The sequence below is a fragment of the Notechis scutatus genome, chromosome 1, assembly GCF_049901735.1.
Source record: "Notechis scutatus isolate UNSWTSFEM ecotype Mainland chromosome 1, rNotScu1.2, whole genome shotgun sequence".
Classification (NCBI taxonomy): Eukaryota; Metazoa; Chordata; class Lepidosauria; order Squamata; family Elapidae; genus Notechis; species Notechis scutatus.
Genome location: NC_142009.1, coordinates 536,191 through 553,714, shown reverse-complemented (window position 1 = coordinate 553,714; position 17,524 = coordinate 536,191). Strand labels below are relative to the sequence as shown.

General features: G+C 63.4%; 1 protein-coding gene across 3 annotated transcripts; it reads right to left on the bottom strand.

Annotated features, from left to right (window-relative positions):
• Positions 1-337: 337 nt before the first annotated feature.
• Positions 338-15,688, bottom strand: NR2F6 (nuclear receptor subfamily 2 group F member 6). Of its 3 annotated transcripts, XR_015747579.1 has the most exons (5): positions 15,395-15,688; positions 14,378-14,469; positions 6,544-6,638; positions 4,637-5,164; positions 338-2,172 (listed from the first exon to the last, which is right to left on the bottom strand). XR_015747579.1 is itself a non-coding variant. In XM_087955164.1 (4 exons), the coding sequence occupies exons 2-4, from the start codon at positions 6,554-6,556 to the stop codon at positions 1,898-1,900; spliced, it is 816 nt and encodes a 271-aa protein (XP_087811290.1). In that variant the 5' UTR covers positions 6,557-6,638; positions 15,395-15,668; the 3' UTR covers positions 338-1,897. The 3 variants fall into 3 exon arrangements, 2 of the variants coding, with proteins under 2 accessions (XP_087811290.1, XP_087811296.1); XM_087955164.1 differs by lacking the exon at positions 14,378-14,469 and having other exon boundaries at positions 15,395-15,668; XM_087955170.1 differs by lacking the exon at positions 15,395-15,688.
• Between the last annotated feature and the right edge of the window lie 1,836 nt (positions 15,689-17,524).

Sequence of the window (17,524 nt, the reverse complement as noted above, 5' to 3'; positions counted from 1 at the left end):
AAGTTAAAAGAGGGGAGAAGCTATATAGAAAATGTAGAATAGTAATAAGATATGGAATGGAATATAAAAATGAGCATGAACTTGAATTTGTGTCTGTATGAAGAGATGTAACCCGGGATTATGCTGCTTCCAAAAAAGATGCTCTATGTTTTTATGTTTTATGTTTTGTTTGTTTGTTTTTAAAAATCAATTAAAAAAAACACAGATGGGCTGGGGGAGGCAACTGGCCTTTGAAGGTGGCCCTTATAGCCCCCGTCCCCTTCTGGTAGGGCCCACCCCCCTTCTTTCCACTGGAGAGCCCCCCCCCCCAAACCAGGCTAAAATAAATCACATCCAATACCCAAATAGTTTTATTCCAAGCACAGAAGTGGCGCTTCCTTGATCTGGAATTTGGAGAGAGAGAGAGAGAGAGAGAGAGGAAAAGTTTGCATAGATTACAATCGGTACTTTAGACTTCCGAGACCTGAGATCGAGTCCTACCACTCTCGGCGACAAGAAAAGCCGGCCGTGTGGCCTCAGTTTCTTCTGTCCGCAAAACGGGTTTCATGGCGAATCTCCATCACGTGCTCTTTGAAGAGACCGTCGGATACACACACACACACACAGACACACACACACACACGGAGAAGGGAGAGCAGGGGGAGCAGAAAGAAAAAAAGGGGGGAGGAAAAAAGGCCACAAAGTGATCAAACAGATGTGAGCCGACCTGACATCCGGTGGGCACGGGGACACCAGGGCGGGGGAGGAGAGGGCGGCCACGTGTGGATGGCAGGCGCATGCAGGCCAACGTTTTGCATAGCATCTTCACAAACGTGGGAGCTGGCACAGCCTGACTCTTTTTTGGGGGGCAGAAATTAAAATGCGGGCAGGGGTCAGGCGAGGAAGAAGAGCAGCAAGCCTCGAATCTGCAGGGCCCACTTCCCACCCGGGTTTTCTTCAGGGGATTCGCCCATGGGGGCAACCAACCTGCCCAACAGGCCCCGTGGCCCCGGGGGAGGGAGGAGGGGCATCGCTGGGGAAGGCCAGGATCCAGGCCGGGGCACGTGCCAGGGCACTCCCGCCTCTCTCGGCAACCCGCTTCCCAGCACCGTCTCTCCGTGTGGCCCTGGCTGACGGGGGGCCCAAACCCAGCACTGCAGGGGCCACAATTCTGCCGATGCCCCTGGCTGCCCCAAGACCCGAGTGCCAGGCCCGATTTGCCCCCTTCTCTTGGCTGATTCCCCTCCAGGGATGGGAGGGCAATCTGTGAGGGGGGGGCACGGGGGTCCTGGGGCCAGAAACTGCATGAGGAAAGCATGCAAGTGGGGGGGCCTGGCACGAGGGGGCCCCTCCTTTAAGAGGCCCTTTGCAGCTGCCCCCCTCCCTCCTCCCACCCGGGGGGCCTTTTCAAGCGCTCTCCACTTGCCCACCTGTGTGGGCAAAGGACCCTCGTCCCCCCACCCCCAGGGCAGAAATGAGTGGGGGGCAGTAACACGGCGGACCCTCCTGCCAGGGCCGCCCAGACAGCCAGGGAGCCACCCCTGAGCCCCTTCCAAGGTGCTGATGTGAATGCTGGGAAGAGCCAACCAGGAGGGGGAGGGGTCCAGAGCCCCCCTTGCCCCCCCCCAGGCCTTCTTCCTCCTCCTCCTCCTCTGGCTGCGTATGGCACAGAGACAGCCGGCGTGGTGCAACCTGGGAGAACCAGACGAAGCCAAGGGGTCCAACCTCTGGGGGGAGGGTCTCTCTTGGCATTGGGGGTGGTCGGGCTTCGTTCTCAGCCGCAGGGGAGGGGGTCCTCTTCAGCCTGGCCCCTCCCCAAGGGGTCCCAGGCAAGCCCAAGCGCCCCTCCTCCAAAGTCTCGGTGGGGGCCGAGGGACCTCCGGGCAGCAGCCCGCGGGCAGAGCGTCCGTCCACCGGCTCACTGCCCCGTCCCGTAGGGCCAGTTGAAGGAGCTGCCGGAGAGCAGCATGTCCCGGATGAGGGTCTCGATGGGCGTCTTGCCCACCAGGCGCATGAAGAAGAGCTGCGAGATGAGCGAGGCCGGGACGGCTCGCAGGGCAGGGAGCCGCAGGAGCAGCCGGCCAAAGCGCTGCGGCTGGGAGGGGTACTGCGAGCGGACGTACTCCGTCAGCGCCACCTGCGCCTTCTCCTGGAGGCTCTCCACGTGCGCCGGGTCCGAGAGGCCGCAGGCGTCTGCAGGAAAGGGGAAGGAGTCAGCCGGCAGCCGCGGGGGTCCCCACCTGCCCCAACCGCCCCCTCTGCAGGGCCCCCCCGGCCCTCGTTCGGGTCCTCCTGGTCCTTTGGCAGAAGGCGGGAGAGTCGGGGGTCCCTGGCGTTTCGGACACACTGGTGGTTTTCCTGCAGGCCTTTCATGAACCAACTAGGGAACAGCATCAGTGCCGGTAAGGAGGGGTGTTTGCTTTAGGTGGCCCCACTCCCTCCTAGCACTGATGCCGTTACCTAGCTGGGTCATGAAATGCCTGCAAGAAAACCACCAGGCTCGGAACGCACCAGGCACCCCACCGTTGCCCCCTGAGCTCTAAATAGTCTCCTCCGTTGCTTGAATGCCCAACGGAGAGATTGGCCTTGGTGGCATGTCGGAATCCAGCGCCCGCTTGCCTCCCGGTCGTTCCAGAGAGCTGGACCGGGCCAGGCCGGCCTTCCACACGGCTGGCACTGCTGAGAACGACACGCTCCAGTTTCCTGCCAGAGAAAAACGGCAACCCAGGCGGCTCGGCCATCGGGGCTTTTGGAGTGGCGTTGGCAGCCCAGGGGCACCAAGGCCTTGCCCACCACGGCTGCCTTCCTGGGATGGAAGAGCAAAGCGGGGGCGTGGGGGGGGTTGCCGGTGCCAGTCCCAAAGCGCCAGCTGCCTCTGCCAAGGAGGGTGCCCAGCGGATGGGCGGGAGGAGAGCCGGTCGCTGTCGCTGGCTGGTCTTTGCCAGGGAAGGCTGCCCCCTTCACTTCGGGCCCCCCAAAGCCTCCGATGCAGCAGGAAAAGAGCAGCTGGGGAGGGGGAACCAAAGGAGAAGCAGGCAGGGCGCCCCCAGGACTGCCTTTCACCCTCTATGCTGCAGTGGGGTGAGAGAACTGCGGTTGGCAGGAGGGCCCAGGAAGATGCCAAGACAAAGCCAGGAACCCCCCAGGAATCCTCCCCCGGGCTGCCCCTGTCTTTGCCCGAAGAACAGTTGGGGGCTGGAAAAGACCTTTGAGAAGCCCCCAAACCTTGGCCACCTTCTCGGCGGGCGGAAGGGCCTTGGCAGAAACCCTTGGTGCACCTCCTCCCTTTGGCCACAGGGTGTCGCTGTTGCACACCCCATTCCCTTCCTCCCCACCCGGGTCCAAGGCTCCCATGGGGGGAGGTTGAGGAAGCCCCAAAGAAGCTCCCCCTCCCCCCCCCCCCCCCAGAGTGACCCTCCTTTCTTTTGGCTTTCAGCTCAACCAGAGCTCTCCAAACTTGGCCACTGGTGGACTTCAACTCCCAGAATCCCCCAGCCAGCATAGGTAATTCTGGGAGTTGAAGTCCACCAGTCTTACAGTGGCCAAGTGTGGGGACCCCTGAGCTAAAGCAAAGTGCAAACTGAAAAATGAGGGCTGCAGGTTGAGGCTTCTCCTTTTCAGAACCGGCCAAACTCGGTTGTGGCCTCTCCAACCAATCAGCATAGAGGTGGAAGGGACCTTCGAGGTCTTCTAGTCCAGCCCCTGTACAATTTCAGACAGGTGGCTCTCCAGTCCCTTTGGAAACACCCCCCCCCCCAGGGATGGAGCACCCTCAGCTTCTGGTGGCCAGCAGTTCCACCGGTGCATTGTCTTCCCTGTGAGGAAGTCCCTGCTTCATTCCAGGTGGCTCCGCTCCTCGCTTGGCTTCCCTCCGTCCTTCCCTCCATCCTGCCCTCGGGTGCTTTGACCCCCCTCCCCCTCCCCTCTGGGGCAGCCCCTCAAAGGCTGCCCTCTGCCGCCCCCCAATCCTCCTTTCCTCTGGGCTGCCAGACTCAATCCCTGAAACCGCCTTTCCTCTGTTTCTGTCTCCAGGCCTTCAATCGTCCAGCCTGCCCTGCCCAGGCGCCTGCTGACTCATGAAGTGACCTGCTTTATGACCAGTCCTTGGGGTCATAAGTCGAGGAATACCCGCCCTCCTCCTGGAGGAGAGCCTGCCTGCCTTCCCTCGCCAGGTGCCGAGGCGGGCCCCTCCTCTCCTCCTCTGGCGGAGGGCCAGCCCAAGCCCAACGGGCTCTCAGGTTGTCCTCGACTTACAACAGGCTTCATTTAGCGACTGTTCATGGGCTCTGAAGAAAGCGACCAATGACCGCTGTTCACACTTTACAACCGCTGCAGCTTCCCGTGATCGAAATCCAGGCCCCTGGCACCTGACTCACCGTTACAACAGTCGCAGGCTCCTGGGGTTCTGCGATCCCCTTTTGGGAAGTTGATGTGGGGGGAGGAGCTGGAAGGTCGTAAAGTGAGGCGAAACTCCAACTTAACAACTGTCTCACTTAGCCATGGGAATTTCGGGCTCAACGGCGGTTGTAAGTCGAGGACTAGCTCTGCTGGGGGAGCGCAGAGCCTGGCCCGGGAGGGAGGGGGTCTCTCTCTCTCTCCCCCACCCACCGCGCAGAGAGCCTGCGCCATGCCCGATGCCCGTGGGGGGAGCGCTGACCTGGCGTGAAGAGGGCGATGGCCTTCAGGCAGCTGAACTCGGCCGAGTCCACCTGCAGCCGGCTGAGCTTCTCCACCTGGTCCTGGAAGACGCGGATCTGGTCCATGAAGGAGACCACCCGGTCGGCGGACATGGGGGCGGCGTGGAAGCCGGCAGCAGCCAGCAGGGGCGCCATGTGGAGGGGCAGGGCCGACTGGGCGGCGTTCAGCACGAAGAGCTCGCTCCAGCTGAGCCGCAGCAGCGCCACCTGGTCCGAGACGGGCAGCTCCGGGAAGAAGGGGATGTTGCGCGCCCACTCCACCGTGCTGAAGAGCAGCCGGGCGGCCAGCTCACAGATGTTGTCGATGCCCATCACGCTGCCCCCCTGCTGGGCGTACTGGGAGCTGAAGCGGGCGCTGGGATAGGGCTCGGCCCGCAGCAGCTGCGAGATCAGCTCCGAGACCGGCTGCCCATTGTAGTAGTCCCCGCTCTGCACGGCGTTGGGGCTGGTGCTGGCGTGGCTGGGCGGGATCCGGCCCCTCTGGACGGCTGGCAGAGGGAGGGGGGGAGGGAGAGGGCAGGTCAATGGGTGAGGCAGCGCCGGGACCTTCCCCACTCCCGGCAAGGCTGGGAAGGCGCCTTTTGCCCCCCTATCCTTGGCATGGGTGGGAGAGCCGGCCGAGGCTTGCCCGGGAAAGGTGCCAGGGCCCCAGGCCGCCTGCGCCTCTCCCCACCTCTGGCCTCCTTTCCCAGCTGTGACCTCTGCCCCAGCCGGGTCACGTGAGCCCCCTCCCCGCCCCAGCCCCGCAGGGGCCGTGCCCTCCCAGCAGGCCTGCTCAACCGGTCCTCCCCTGGCAGAGCCGGGCACTTCCGTCCCTTGGCCTCTGCTCAGCAGCTGGTCCTCAAAGGTACACTCCTCCTAAGCGAGGAGGCTCTGTGAGGAGGAGGAGGAGAAGTTCCCCCTCGGCTTTGGGATTCTCTTCTGCAACCTGGTGCCCCCCCCCCCAGGTGGGAGGGCTGGGGGCAAACTTACGGGCCGCAGCCAGAGGACACTGTTGGGGGCCACACTGTCCCACCTGCTCCCCACCCTGAGCTGCAATCGCCCCATCCAGACCCCCATCCAGCCCCCAAGAGGGGGTCCCTGCCCAGAAGGGGCGGGAAGGGAGGAGGGGGCAGCCTGCAGACACCCCCTTTGCCATCACCATCATGCCGAATTTCAGACAGGGGGCTGCCCCCAGAGACCTGGCGGGGGTGGATTGCAGTGCAATCCGGGTGCGGTGGGGGGCACCGTGCTCTAGGCAGGAGCTTCTGGGCCCCTCCTGGCCAGGCGGGGAGGGGGGCAGGTGTGTCCGGGCACGAGGCTGGCTGGGAACATCTCAGCCGGTCTGACTTCATTCCCGGAGGGCGGGGGGGCGGGGGGAGAGGCCTGTCCCGGCTTGTCCGAGAAGCAAAGGCGGGAGAAGGTTGGGCTGCCCGGTTGGCGCCGGCTCCTCTGGCGCTCCGGTGCTGTTGGGGGTGGAGGTTGCAAGGGGGGGCAGGGGGTTCAGCTGGGCATGGAGCCAAGGACGCACCTCCCCCATTCCACCCTGAGCTGGGGAGGGGGGCATGAAGGGTCTGGAAGTCCAATCAGGGCCTGAGAGCCCCTCCCCACTGTACAGAGACAAAAGGCCGCCCTCTACTGGCGGGGACTGGAACTGCAGCTTCACCAGAGAGTCCCTCCTGGGTGGGGGATTTATTCCAATTGGGAGTCCTGGGGGGGGGGGGTGTCTCCAGCATCCAGCATGGCTCTGCCTGGCCCCAGGTGGCCTTTGACCCCAATGCCCCTCCTCATCCTCTCTCTGGCTCCAGCTCCCTTGGGAGTAGCCCGCGTCCCCCACGCCTGCCTTTGAGCCCCCCAGAGTGACCCCCTCCCCGCTGGACGGCCTCACCTTCCTTCCTCATGCCGACGCGGAAACACTTCTTCAGCCGGCAATATTGGCATTGGTTGCGGTGATGCTGGTCGATCTGGCAGTCCCGGTTGGACCTGCAGAGGGAGAGGAGAGAAGCGGCCTCAGCCCCCCCCCCCCTTCGCAAGGAGGGCTCCCCCCCAGCACCCCCCCCGGAAGCGCTGGGGGCTCCATCCCGGGAGGGTCTCCAGGAGAGACTGGGCAGCCTCTTGTCCGGAATGGCCGAAGGTCTCCTGCCTGGGTGGGGGAGCGGGGTTGGTCTAGAAGGCCTCCAAGGGCCCCTTCCAGCTCCATCATTCAGTTAACCCCCCAAACACAGCAGGGCAGGACAGGAATGGGAGGATGGGTGGATGGATGGATGGATGGGAAGGGGGGAGGAAAGAAGGGAGGGAGGGAGAAGAGGGGAGAAGAAATAAGGAAGAGAGGAAAGGAAGGAAGGAAGGAAGGAAGGAAGGAAGGAAGGAAGGAAGGAAGGAAGGAAGGAAGGAAGGAAAAGGGGAAGGGAAGGGATGGTGGAGAAGGAGGAAGAGAGGAAAGAAAGAATGCTGAGGGAGAGGGAGGGAAGGAAGGGAGAAGCGCTGGACTCCAAACACTCAGCTCAGCCTCTCCTTCCAGCAGTGCACCATGGGGCCTGGAGTTTCACGGCCAGGAAGGACCACAGTCACCCCCCCTCCCTAACCCCCCTTTCCTCTGGGCAGCTGCTTAGACCAGGGATGTCCCACCTGGACAGCCTTAGGCCTGGAGGACTTCAACTCCCAGAATCCCCCAGACAAGCAAGTTGGGGTCCCCCAGCCTTAAAGCTGCCCGGGTGGGTCAAGCCCCCCCCCCCGGCTGAGACAGTGGGGGGTGTGGGGGGCTATAAAGGCCCCCCATCGCCTGACCGGAAGGTTTGGGCTCAGTCCTGCATCTCCCCCCAAGCCATCAAAAGGGGCCTTTGCTGCAAGCCCCCCCCCAACCTTCCACTGGGGACAGGCCTTGACCCCCAGGGGGGCTGACTTAGACGGGGGCTGCTTGAAGCGGACCGGATCCTTGAACCGGCCAAGCAGGATTTGGACAGGGGATACCTAGAGAGCATCCAGCTCGATGGACCTTCGCTAAGTCAATGCTGAGAGGGGTCTAGAGGGGGCTCCACCCCCCATGCCATGGCTGGTGATGCTTGAGGGTCAGTTAAGGGACTACAATGCCCATCGCTGGGCAGGAAAGAGAGGCAGGCCATTCCTCCCCATGGAGGGGCCTTGGCCCCCCCGTCTCATCCGCCAGGCTCCTGGCTGTGCAAAGGGGGCCGGCCGGCTGACCTTCCCCTTAGGGGGCAGGGAGGTGGGGCCAAAGAGCCTGCTTCCAATCAGGAGGAAGAGCAGTGACCGCTGGGCTGGGGGCGGGGGAGTGGCCGCGGGGGGTCAGAATCTGCAGCCCCTCCCAACCCCATGACCTCCTGCTCCAAAGCCAGCCCCCCCCCCCCCCAGGCCCAAGGCAGCCAGGAGGAATTCCAGCCATTTCCTCCCTTGGCCCAGGCAGGAGCAGTGGGGAGGGGCTGTGGGGAGGGGGAGCCCCAGAGGGGAAGGGCCTCCTCCAGCCCTGGGTGGGGTGGGGGTGTCTGGGTGGGGGGTCTCTCCAGGGGAGGAGGGCAGACTCTGCTCCAGACCTCTGGGGGGCCTTGCAAAGCTTGTGGGAGGGCCAGGCGGGGAGGGGGCTGCGGGGGGGCAGGAAGCTGCTGCTGACCACAGGTGGACCCCCCTTCCTTTCTCGGGAGGGGCAACCCAGGAGTGGCCTCCTCCCGCACCCCCAGCACAAACTCCCTTGGGGATCTTCCCCCCCATGCAAAGTTGGTCTTTGGCCCCTCCCTCCCTCCCTCCCTCCCCGCGAGGGTCCCGTCTGCGGCAGGGGGGCTCCAAGGGCTTTCCTCTGCCTTTCGTTCTTCCCTACCCCCCTGGGATCACCCGGTGGCATCCCATCCAAAGGCTAAGCAGGCCTAATCCCAACTTCCAAGCCTTGTCCCTGCTGGGCCGAATGCAGGCAGTGCTTCACTTAATGACCCCAGGGGAGCCCAACATTTATCTTGCTAAACGAGACAGTCCTTAAGTGAGTTTCACCCCATTTTACGACCTTCTTGCCACCATTAAGTGGATCACCTGGCTTCCCCACTGACTGTGGTCTTCAGAAGGTCGCTAAAGGGGATCCCATGACCGTCGTAAGTGTGAGTCAGTGGCCGAGCATCTGAATTTGGATCATGTGACCAGGAGAGGCCGCAACGGTCATAAGCGTGAAGAACGGTCATAAGCCACTGCTGTAAATCTGAACGGTCACTAAATGAATGGTTGTGACTCAAGGACTAGCTGCCCGAGAAAGGAGGGCTGTGCACAGTGGCAGGGATGGGGGGAGGGCTAGGAGGGCAGGACCTGCACTCTGGACCCTAACACCCCCCCAGCCAAGACCAGGATGAAAACTGCCCCCGGTCGACTCCCCACTTAGAAACTGTCTTTTCTGCTCTGCCCCCCCGCTCAACTGTTTCGAGGACCCCCGAGGGCATTAAAGGGGCTGTACTAGGTTGAGCCTGGAAGGGGGTCTCCCAGGACCTACCCACCCCCGAGGCACCCCAGCTGCTCTGCTTAATGACCCCCAGGCTCACTTTAAGGGGAGGAAGAGGGGTGGCAGAGAAGAGCCAGCTAAGGGGCTCCCAGGCGAAAGCCCCAATGGGGAGGGGCGTGGGGGAGGGCTTCACCTCAGGGCCCCCCATCTGAACCCCGAAACCCCCTGCCCCCCACCCTCAAGGCCCCTCCCCTCAGACCTAAGCCCCCTGCCCGCCAATTGTATATTATGACCTCCCCCCTCCTCCTCTGCCCCTCCCTCCAGGGAAGGCCTGGCAGGGCCGGAGCAGGCCGAGCACCATGGACTTTGGAGTGCCAGGACGCTCACCCAGCAGCTGCACATGGTTCTCACCCCCCACACAGACACCCACCCCTGCAGGTTTGGAAAGCCCCCAGGAGGAGCTGTGGGGGTCCGGCTGCAAGCGGGGGGAGGAAGATCCAGCTGCCCCCATGGGTCCCCCCCATGATTCCCCACGGAAGAGCCAGCCCCTTCCCCTCCCCCGCAGCCCGGGTTCAAGGGGACGGAGCCAGCCAGCTATTATGGTCTGGGCAACAGCCCCCTCCCCCCCAACAGAGAAAGATGGGGGGGGGCAATCCTCTGGGGAACCAAATCAAGGGGCCGAAAGGGAGTTGGAGCGCTTCGTTTCCCCTGTTCAAGGTTACATCACCTCTGACCTGTGACCGTTTTTCACACTTATGACCACTGCAGCCTCCCCATGCTCAGGCAATCCCAATGAGGAGGGTGGGCCAGGGACTCGCGTTTTATGACGGTCGCAACTCTCCCCAGCTCCCATGCTCCCCCCCTTTGGTGCCCTTCCAACAAAGTCAGGGGAGAAGCCGGATTCCCTTAACCACAGTGGCCAAAACGGTCGTAAAATGGGGCAAAACTCACTTAACGACCGTCTCACTTAGCAACATGGGTTTTGGGCTCAGTTGTGGTCGTAAGACTTCCATGGGGGCGTGGATGGAAGGGGGGGCTGGCCATCACTTAGGGGGGGGTCTCCCTCACCGTGAAGGGGCGGAGGGGCTCTGTTGGGGGCAAATGAGCTGATGGGGGAACCCCAGGGCGCCCCTCCCCCTCCCTCCGCATGGGGCTAATGAGCTCATTAGTGCAGCCAATTAGACGCCCAACTTGCCAGCCGATGGGCTCTAAATAGGCCAACCAGCCCAGCCCAGAATCCCAGCGCCAGGCCGGCTCCAGCTGGGCAGGAGAAAAGCGGCTAAGCTGCCTCGCTTGGGCTGGAAAAGGCAGCGGCCTCCCCCCAGGGGTTTATTGGGGGTGGGGCTGGGGCATGGGGGGAGGAGGGAGGCAAGGGCCGCCCTGGTTGGAATGAGCCACCCGGGGAAGGGAGGGGGGGCAGGAAAGGCTGGCGCTCTTTCGGCGCATGCGGGCGAAGGGAGGCCGTGACCGGCTCTGCTGGTTCAGCATGGGTGAAAGTCGTAAAACTTAAAGGAAGGAGAGAGAGAGAGAAGGGGACAAAGAGAGAGGGGGGAAGGAGAAGGAGAGAGAAAGAGAAGGAGAGGGAAAGAGAGGGAGAAGGGAAAGAGAGAGCGAGAGAAAGGGAGAAAGAGAGAGAGAAGGAAAGAGAGAGAGAGGAGAGAAAGGGAAAAAGAGGAGTGGGAGAAAGAGAGAGGGGAGAGAGAGAGGGAGGGGGAAGAGAGAGAGGAGAGAGGGAAAGAGAGGGAGGGAGGGGAGAGAGAGGAGAAAGGGAAAGAGAGAGGGGAGAAAGAGAAGGAAAGAGAAACAGAAGGAGAGGGAAAGAGAGAAAGGGAAAGAGAGAGGGAGAGAAAGGGAGAGAGAGAGAGAGAAGAAAGAGAAAGAGGGAGAGAAAGGGAAAAGAGGAGTGGGAGAAAGAGAGAGGGGGAGAGAGAGAGGGAGGGGAAGAGAGAGGGAGAGAGGGAAAGAGAGGGAGGGAGGGGGAGAGAGAGAGGAGAAAGGGAAAGAGAGAGGGGAGAAACAGAAGGAAAGAGAAACAGAAGGAGAGGGAAAGAGAGGGAGAAAGGGAAAGAGAGAGGAGAGAAAGGGAGAAAGAGAAAGAGAAGGAAAGAGAAAGAGGGAGAGAAAGAGAAAGGGAAAAGAGAGAGGAAAGAGAGAGGGGGAAGAGAGGGGGGAGAAAGAGAAGGAAAGAGAAACAGAAGGAGAGAGAAAGAGAGGGAGAGAAAGGGAGAAAGAGAGAAAAAGAGAGAAGGAAAGAGAAAAAGGGAGAGAAAGAGAAAGGGAAAAAGAGGAGTGGAGAAAGAGAGAGGGAGGGGGGAAGAGAGAGAGGGAGAGGTGTTTTAGTTAAGGCTAAATTAAGCAGAGGGAGGAGAGAACCAACTTGGGGGCCAGGGGGCAAAATGGCATTTTCAGAGCCCTCGGAGAGAGCCGGGCGTGGATGGTGCCCGTTTGCCAGCCGCAGGGTGCCCCTCCTGGGTAATTGGGGACTCTTCCAAGTGTCTCTTGGCCAACAGCCACCTGATTTGGGGCAGGGAAAAGGGGGGCCATGCCAATCACGGGGGGGGGGGAACGACACCAGTGCCAAGGGCAGGGCATTCATCCCCCTTCATTCTCTGGGATTTTCCTGGCCAGGAGGGCCCCCTTTTCAGTGGAGTGAAAAAGTTAGGGCCCCCCAGGCCCGCTCCTGAGCTCAGCAGATGGGGGGGGGCTTCTTCCCCTCCCAAGTATCCCTTCACTGTCCAAAGACCCCCCCCCCTCCCCAAAACAGAGGAAGAACCATCCATGGACGCCCTGCAAGCAAGGCCTCCTAGGCTGGCCTCCAAGGGCCAACGCAGCCCATAAATGCCCAGAAGGTCCCCTGGCAAACAGGCCAGCCGGACGGGGGTCCCGGGGCTGCCCCTCCTCCTGCCCCCTAAGAGGGGCCGGATTGGCTCCCAGGGTCTCGGGGGGGGGGGCACCGTCCCCAGGCGCCACAATGCATCGCCCTCCCTTGCAGGGACCATTTCAGGGGTTTATATTTCCTGTTTCTGACCTGTCCGTCTCCCTCTGAGTGACAGGTATGTTCCTTATATAATGCAGGGGTCTCCAACCTGGGGACTTCAACTCCCAGAATTCCTCAGCCAGCAAAGCCTTAAAGGGGCCGAGGTTGGAGACCCCTGATTGAATGGAGCCGATATCCTCAGGTACATGTCGCATGTATGCAGAGAGTTCTCGGCTTACAACAGTTCATTTAGTGGCCATTCGAAGTTACCACGGCACTGAAAAAAAGGAACACGACTGTTTTTCACACTTATGACGGTCGCAGCCTCCCCAAGGCCACGGGATCAAAATTCAGGTGCTTGGCCACTGATTCGTATTTACGACGGTCACCGTGTCCTGGGGGGGTGATGCAATCCCCTTTTGGCGGCTTCCTTGATAAGGAATGTCGGGGGGGGGGGAGCCAGATTTGCTTAACGACCGTAAGGCTAATTGTTAACAAGGGATTCACTTAACAACCATGGCCAAGAGGGCCATAAAATGGGGCTCAAACACTCACTGAACAACTGTCTTGCTTAGCATCAGAAATTCTGGGCACAACTGTAAGTCGAGGACCGCCTGTCCGTCTCCAGAAAAGCTTTGAATAAACCCCAAATCAAAGCGGCCCCCCTTTCAGGCACGAAGGGAAAAACATGCAACCTTGTCCACTAAAATCACTCTGTGTGTGTGTGTGTGTGTGTGTGTGTGCGCGCGTGAAAGGCACTTCTGGGTGAGGTTTTACGGGTCCTGGGGGGGTGGGGGGGCTGCCTACCTGGCACCTTCCCTGACTGGGCAAATGACCAAACCAGTCAAACAACTTCCAAGAAGAGACCGGGCTGCCACCGGTCAGAAATGGTGTAGGGTCTCCTGCTTGGGTGGGGGTTGGACTAGATGACCACCAAGGTCCCTTCTGACTCTGTTACTCTATAATCTGACATGCCCCAAACAGCTCATCTCCCCCCACCCGGCCAGGGCGCCTCAATAATTTGCAGGGCGAGCCCCCCAAAGGGAACTGGAGCCACCTCTATTTTAAGACACTCGCAACACATCACCTAATTTCTCACAAACACACAAACACTTTGCAAGTTGCAGGTGATTCATCCACAGGTTGGGGGGAAGGTTAAAAGTCCCGCTTGGCTGCAGGATTCACCAAAGGGATGAGGGGGGAAGCCAACTGCCCCCCCACCCCTGCACAAAGACCCGGAGAGTTAGGGCGAAAAGCCAGCCGCGTTTGGGAATTTGGCCAATTCTGACCCGTTTGGGGAGGGAGGGGCCCAAAGCACCCCTCCCTTTCCCACCTATGTTCCCCCCATTTCCATCTGGAGGGGTGAGTTTTCCTCCAAAAGGAGATGCAGAGGATGCTGGATGGCACTCAGAGAGGATACCAGGAGAGGGGGAATCCGCACGTCTAGGTGGGCCAAGCATGACCAAGAGGGCCCCCATCCAGAGCCCCTCCCCCAGAAAGCAAAAAGAGGGGAGAGAGGGAAGTGGGGGCCAGGAGCCCCTGCCCTGAAAACAGCACAGCTGGAGAAATGTGCCCATTGCCTTCTGTTGGGGGGGCATAAATGCCCGTGGGGAAAGCTGCCCAGCTGTGAGGCATCTGGAGAACTTTGACCCCAGAGACGAGATCCTCCTTCTCCCCTTCCTTGGGCCCCAACCTGCCCCCCACACGGAAAACAGGCCCTTCCCCCAGGAGACTGACCGGCCTTAGCAGAGGACTTGTGTCCAGAGAGTGGGGGCGAGTCCAGGGCAAAGCAGCAGCACCCTGGGAAGGCCAGGCAGACAGACCAAGCCTTCAGGCCGATCCCTGCCTCATGAGGACTAGCGTCTTACAGAATCAGAGGCAGGGGGCTTCTGAGGAGCAGGAGGCCAGGGGGGCTCTGGAGGGGCACGGGGGCAATTCAAGAGCCACCAGGTCCCTCTCCAGGGCCACAGAAGCCACTCAAGAGGAGCCACAGGTTGACCGGGTGGGACAGCGGTCCTTCCTTGGGGCAGGGCGCAGCAGCCGAGGCCCAGAGGGGAGGGCAGGCCGGGGCTGCGGGGGCCCGATGCCGACAGAGGCCCTTCCAGGGAGGGGCCTCCTATTAATTCACCCCCAAAGGCCCAGCCCAGAAGAAGTGTGGCCCCCACTGTCTCCAAGGAGGGAAAGTGTTTGTGTGCAACGGCTTTGGAGGTTGCTGCTCCTCCCTTGAGACTCACACCATGAGGACTGGAAACTTGGAAGGAGGTAGGCAGTCATTGCCAATCCAGACACACACACACACAGACACACACACACCTTGGTCAGGGAGCATGAAAAGGCCGCTAGGAAAGAAAACGGGTTCCTGTGCATAATGAGAACTAGCACCTTAGCTTCACCACAAGTTTGATCTGCAATGTACATTGTGGTCAGGGTCTCAGAAACCTCTGAAGGGGGTCTGTGGGGAGGAGAGAGCAGGCCAGGCGGGTGGGGGGATGTCCAGAGCCCCAGACTCACAAGGGACCCCACTCAGACTCCAGTGGAGAATCCCCCCACCTCCCCAGGGATCCTTGGGGGAGGCCCAGGTGGCCCAGTTTTGACCATCTAAGGCAGAAGCCCCTGAACTGCCCCCCAGAGTCCGGAGGCCCCGGGCAAACCCCACAGCTGGGCGGCTCACCTTCTCCCTGGCCCGGCTGGGCTCGGCTGCCCCCAGAAGGCCCGGAGACCAGGCGAGGCCCCTCCGGTGGGCCCAGCAGGGACCCTTCCCAGCCAAGCCGGCCCGGTCCCCAGGGCGCTCAGCCCCGCGGGGCCTCCGGTGGGCGACGAGGAGGCAGGCGGGACCCCCACGCAACCTGCGGCACCAGCAGCTCCACGTGGCCCAGCCGGGCGGCAGGTGCGGCCGGGCGAAGCACCTGCACCTCCGGGCAGAGGCGACCCAGCGCCGGGGAGGCGGAGGGGGCGTCGCGGGATCCCGGGGTCGCTGGCGCCGGAGACCGCGCGCCGCCACGGCCGCCCCCTCCGCCCGCGAAGCCCCCGGGAGCCCCCGTGGAGGACCGGCCATTCCCGGGAGCCTCGCCGGCCCCCGCGGCCCTCCACCCGCCCGGATCGTCCCCGGGAAGGGCGCAGGGAGGCCGCCTCGCCGCCCACCCTCCCCGGCCCTCCGCCGCAGCCCCCTCGCCGCCGCTCCTCTCCAGGCCGGCCGCGGGAGGGGGCGGCCTTTCCGGCCCCGCCGCCGCCGTAGAGGCCGCGGGCCTCCCTCCCTCCCTTGGCAGCGGCGCGGCCTGGCCGGCGGGGCCCCGGGAAGCGACCCCTCCTCCCGCCCCCACCCCCGCGCACCTGCAGGTGTAGCTGAGGTTGCGGCGGATGCTGCGCTTGAAGAAGCTCTTGCAGCCCTCGCAGGTGAAGACGCCGTAGTGCTTCCCGCTCGACTTGTCCCCGCAGACCACGCAGTCCACGGGCGCCGCCCCGCCTTCTCCTCCTCGCCGCCGCCGCCCCCGCCGCGCTCCGGGTCGCCGGGCGGGGAGGCCGAGTCGTCCTCGGCGGGGCGCGGGTAGCCCTTCTCCAGGCCGTTGCTCTCCCCGCCGCCGCCCGCCGCCTCGCCCCAGCCCCCGGTCACCATGGCCATAGCGGCCGGGGGCGCCGGGGACGCTCCGGCCGCCCTGCTGCAGCGGCGGCGGCTGCGGCGGCTGCTGCTCCCGCGCCGGGCGGGCTTCGGCGGGGCCGGGCGGCGAGGATCCCGGCCGGGGCGGCGAGCCAAAGTTGGGGCGGGCCGGCTGGGGGCGCCGGGCGGGCGGGCGCGGCCGCTGCCGAAGTTGGCCGGACGGCAGGCGAGCCCCGGCGCCGCCCCGCCGCTTCCCCGCCGACGGCCGGCCGAGAGGGCGCCTAGCAGCGCGGCGGGTCCGGGGGCGCCGGGCGGGGAGGCGGCGGCGGCGGCTCGTCCCGGGCGCCCATGGCCGGGCGGGCGGCGATGGGGTCCCGGCCGGCCGCTCTCAGCGCATCGCGGCGGCGGCGGCGCAAAGTTCAGGGCCGCGCGGGCTCCGGCTGCAGCCCCGCCGCGCACAGCTCTCCTCCTCCTCCTCCTCCGCCTGCCTGCCTGCTTGCCTGGCTGCTCGCTCGCTCCTCCCTCGCCGGCCCTCCCCTTCCGCCTGCCCGCCAGCCCGCTCGCCGGGCCGCCTCCCGCTCCGGCCGCCGCTTCCTGCCCGCGCTCCGCGCAGCTGCCCTGGCCGGAGGAGGCGGCCTCTGAGCGCGTGCAGAGCGCCCTCCGCCGCGCCTCGCCCGCCGGGCTCTCCAGGCGGCCCGCGCGCAGCTCTGCTCGGCTGGGGATGATGGGGCCGAAGCCCAAGAGCCCCGGGAGGGGCCGCTCCCTGGGGTCCTTCCCGGGAATCCGGGGCGCGCTTCGCGGGGGCTGCTCTGAACAGCCCGCGGCCAGGGACCCCGAAGGCCCCGCGGAGGAGTTTCCCCGGGGCCGCAAGGAAGGTGCGACTTCGCTTGTAACCCTGTCGCGGCTTCCCTGGAGGGAGGCAGGTGGGCGCAGAGTCTCGGGCTGGGGGTCCCGGCCAGGTGGGCCAAGCTCCTTTCCGAGCCAGAGGGAGGCTGTGCAAAACCCCCGCGCGGCGCTTGTCTGCCCAGGTCATGCGGGGCAGGAGGACAGCGGGACCGCCCCTCCCCTTGGAGATGGGGACCCCCAGGGCAGGGGGCGGTGGGGCCTTTCCTGGCCGAGTGAAAGGGGTGCCAGGTGGGGCTCAAGGGCCTTGTGGGAGAACCCCCCCCCCCAAGAAGCACTCCTGAAACCCCCCTTCAACTTCTGGGCATTGAAAGCATTTCCGGTCAGAGGTGGGGGGGTCTTCCAATGCTTCCAGCAGTCCGGCCAAAGCAAGGCCTCCCTCCCTGCCCCCCAGGCGCCCTTGGGCCGCCCCCCCTCCTGCCCAGGGCAGGCCCCATTTGTGGGTGCAGCCAGACTGGTCCCCACCAGCACCTGTGGCAGCTCAAAGGAGCCCTGGGGGAGCCCCGGCCTTGGGCAGAGCAGGCTGGGCCCGAAGTCAACATCACGGGAGCACAGCTGTAGTGGGGGGTCCAGGGGTCAGGGGGTCACAGAGTGCAGGGGGCCACCGAGGCAGGTTTAGCCCTCTGGGATGCCTCACTGACACACCCCCAGGCTCACCCCTCCCGCAAAGTATCCGTTTTGGGGAACTTCTGCTGATCTTGTCTTGGGCCCATTCACACATCGGGAAGGTGCGCCCCCAGCTGGGAAGGTTCCTCGGTCCCTCATGCCAGGCCTGGGTGTGTGTGTGTGTGTGTCAGTGAAGGGCGACCCACAACCGGCGGCTCCTGCCTTTTCCTTCCTTCCGATACCCTGGGAATCCGGAGAATGGAAGTCTGCACTCCTTGAAGTTACCAAGGTTGAAAACAGTACGAAGAGAGAGAGAGAGGAGTAACTCAGTAGTAGCCAAATATTCCAAACAGCCT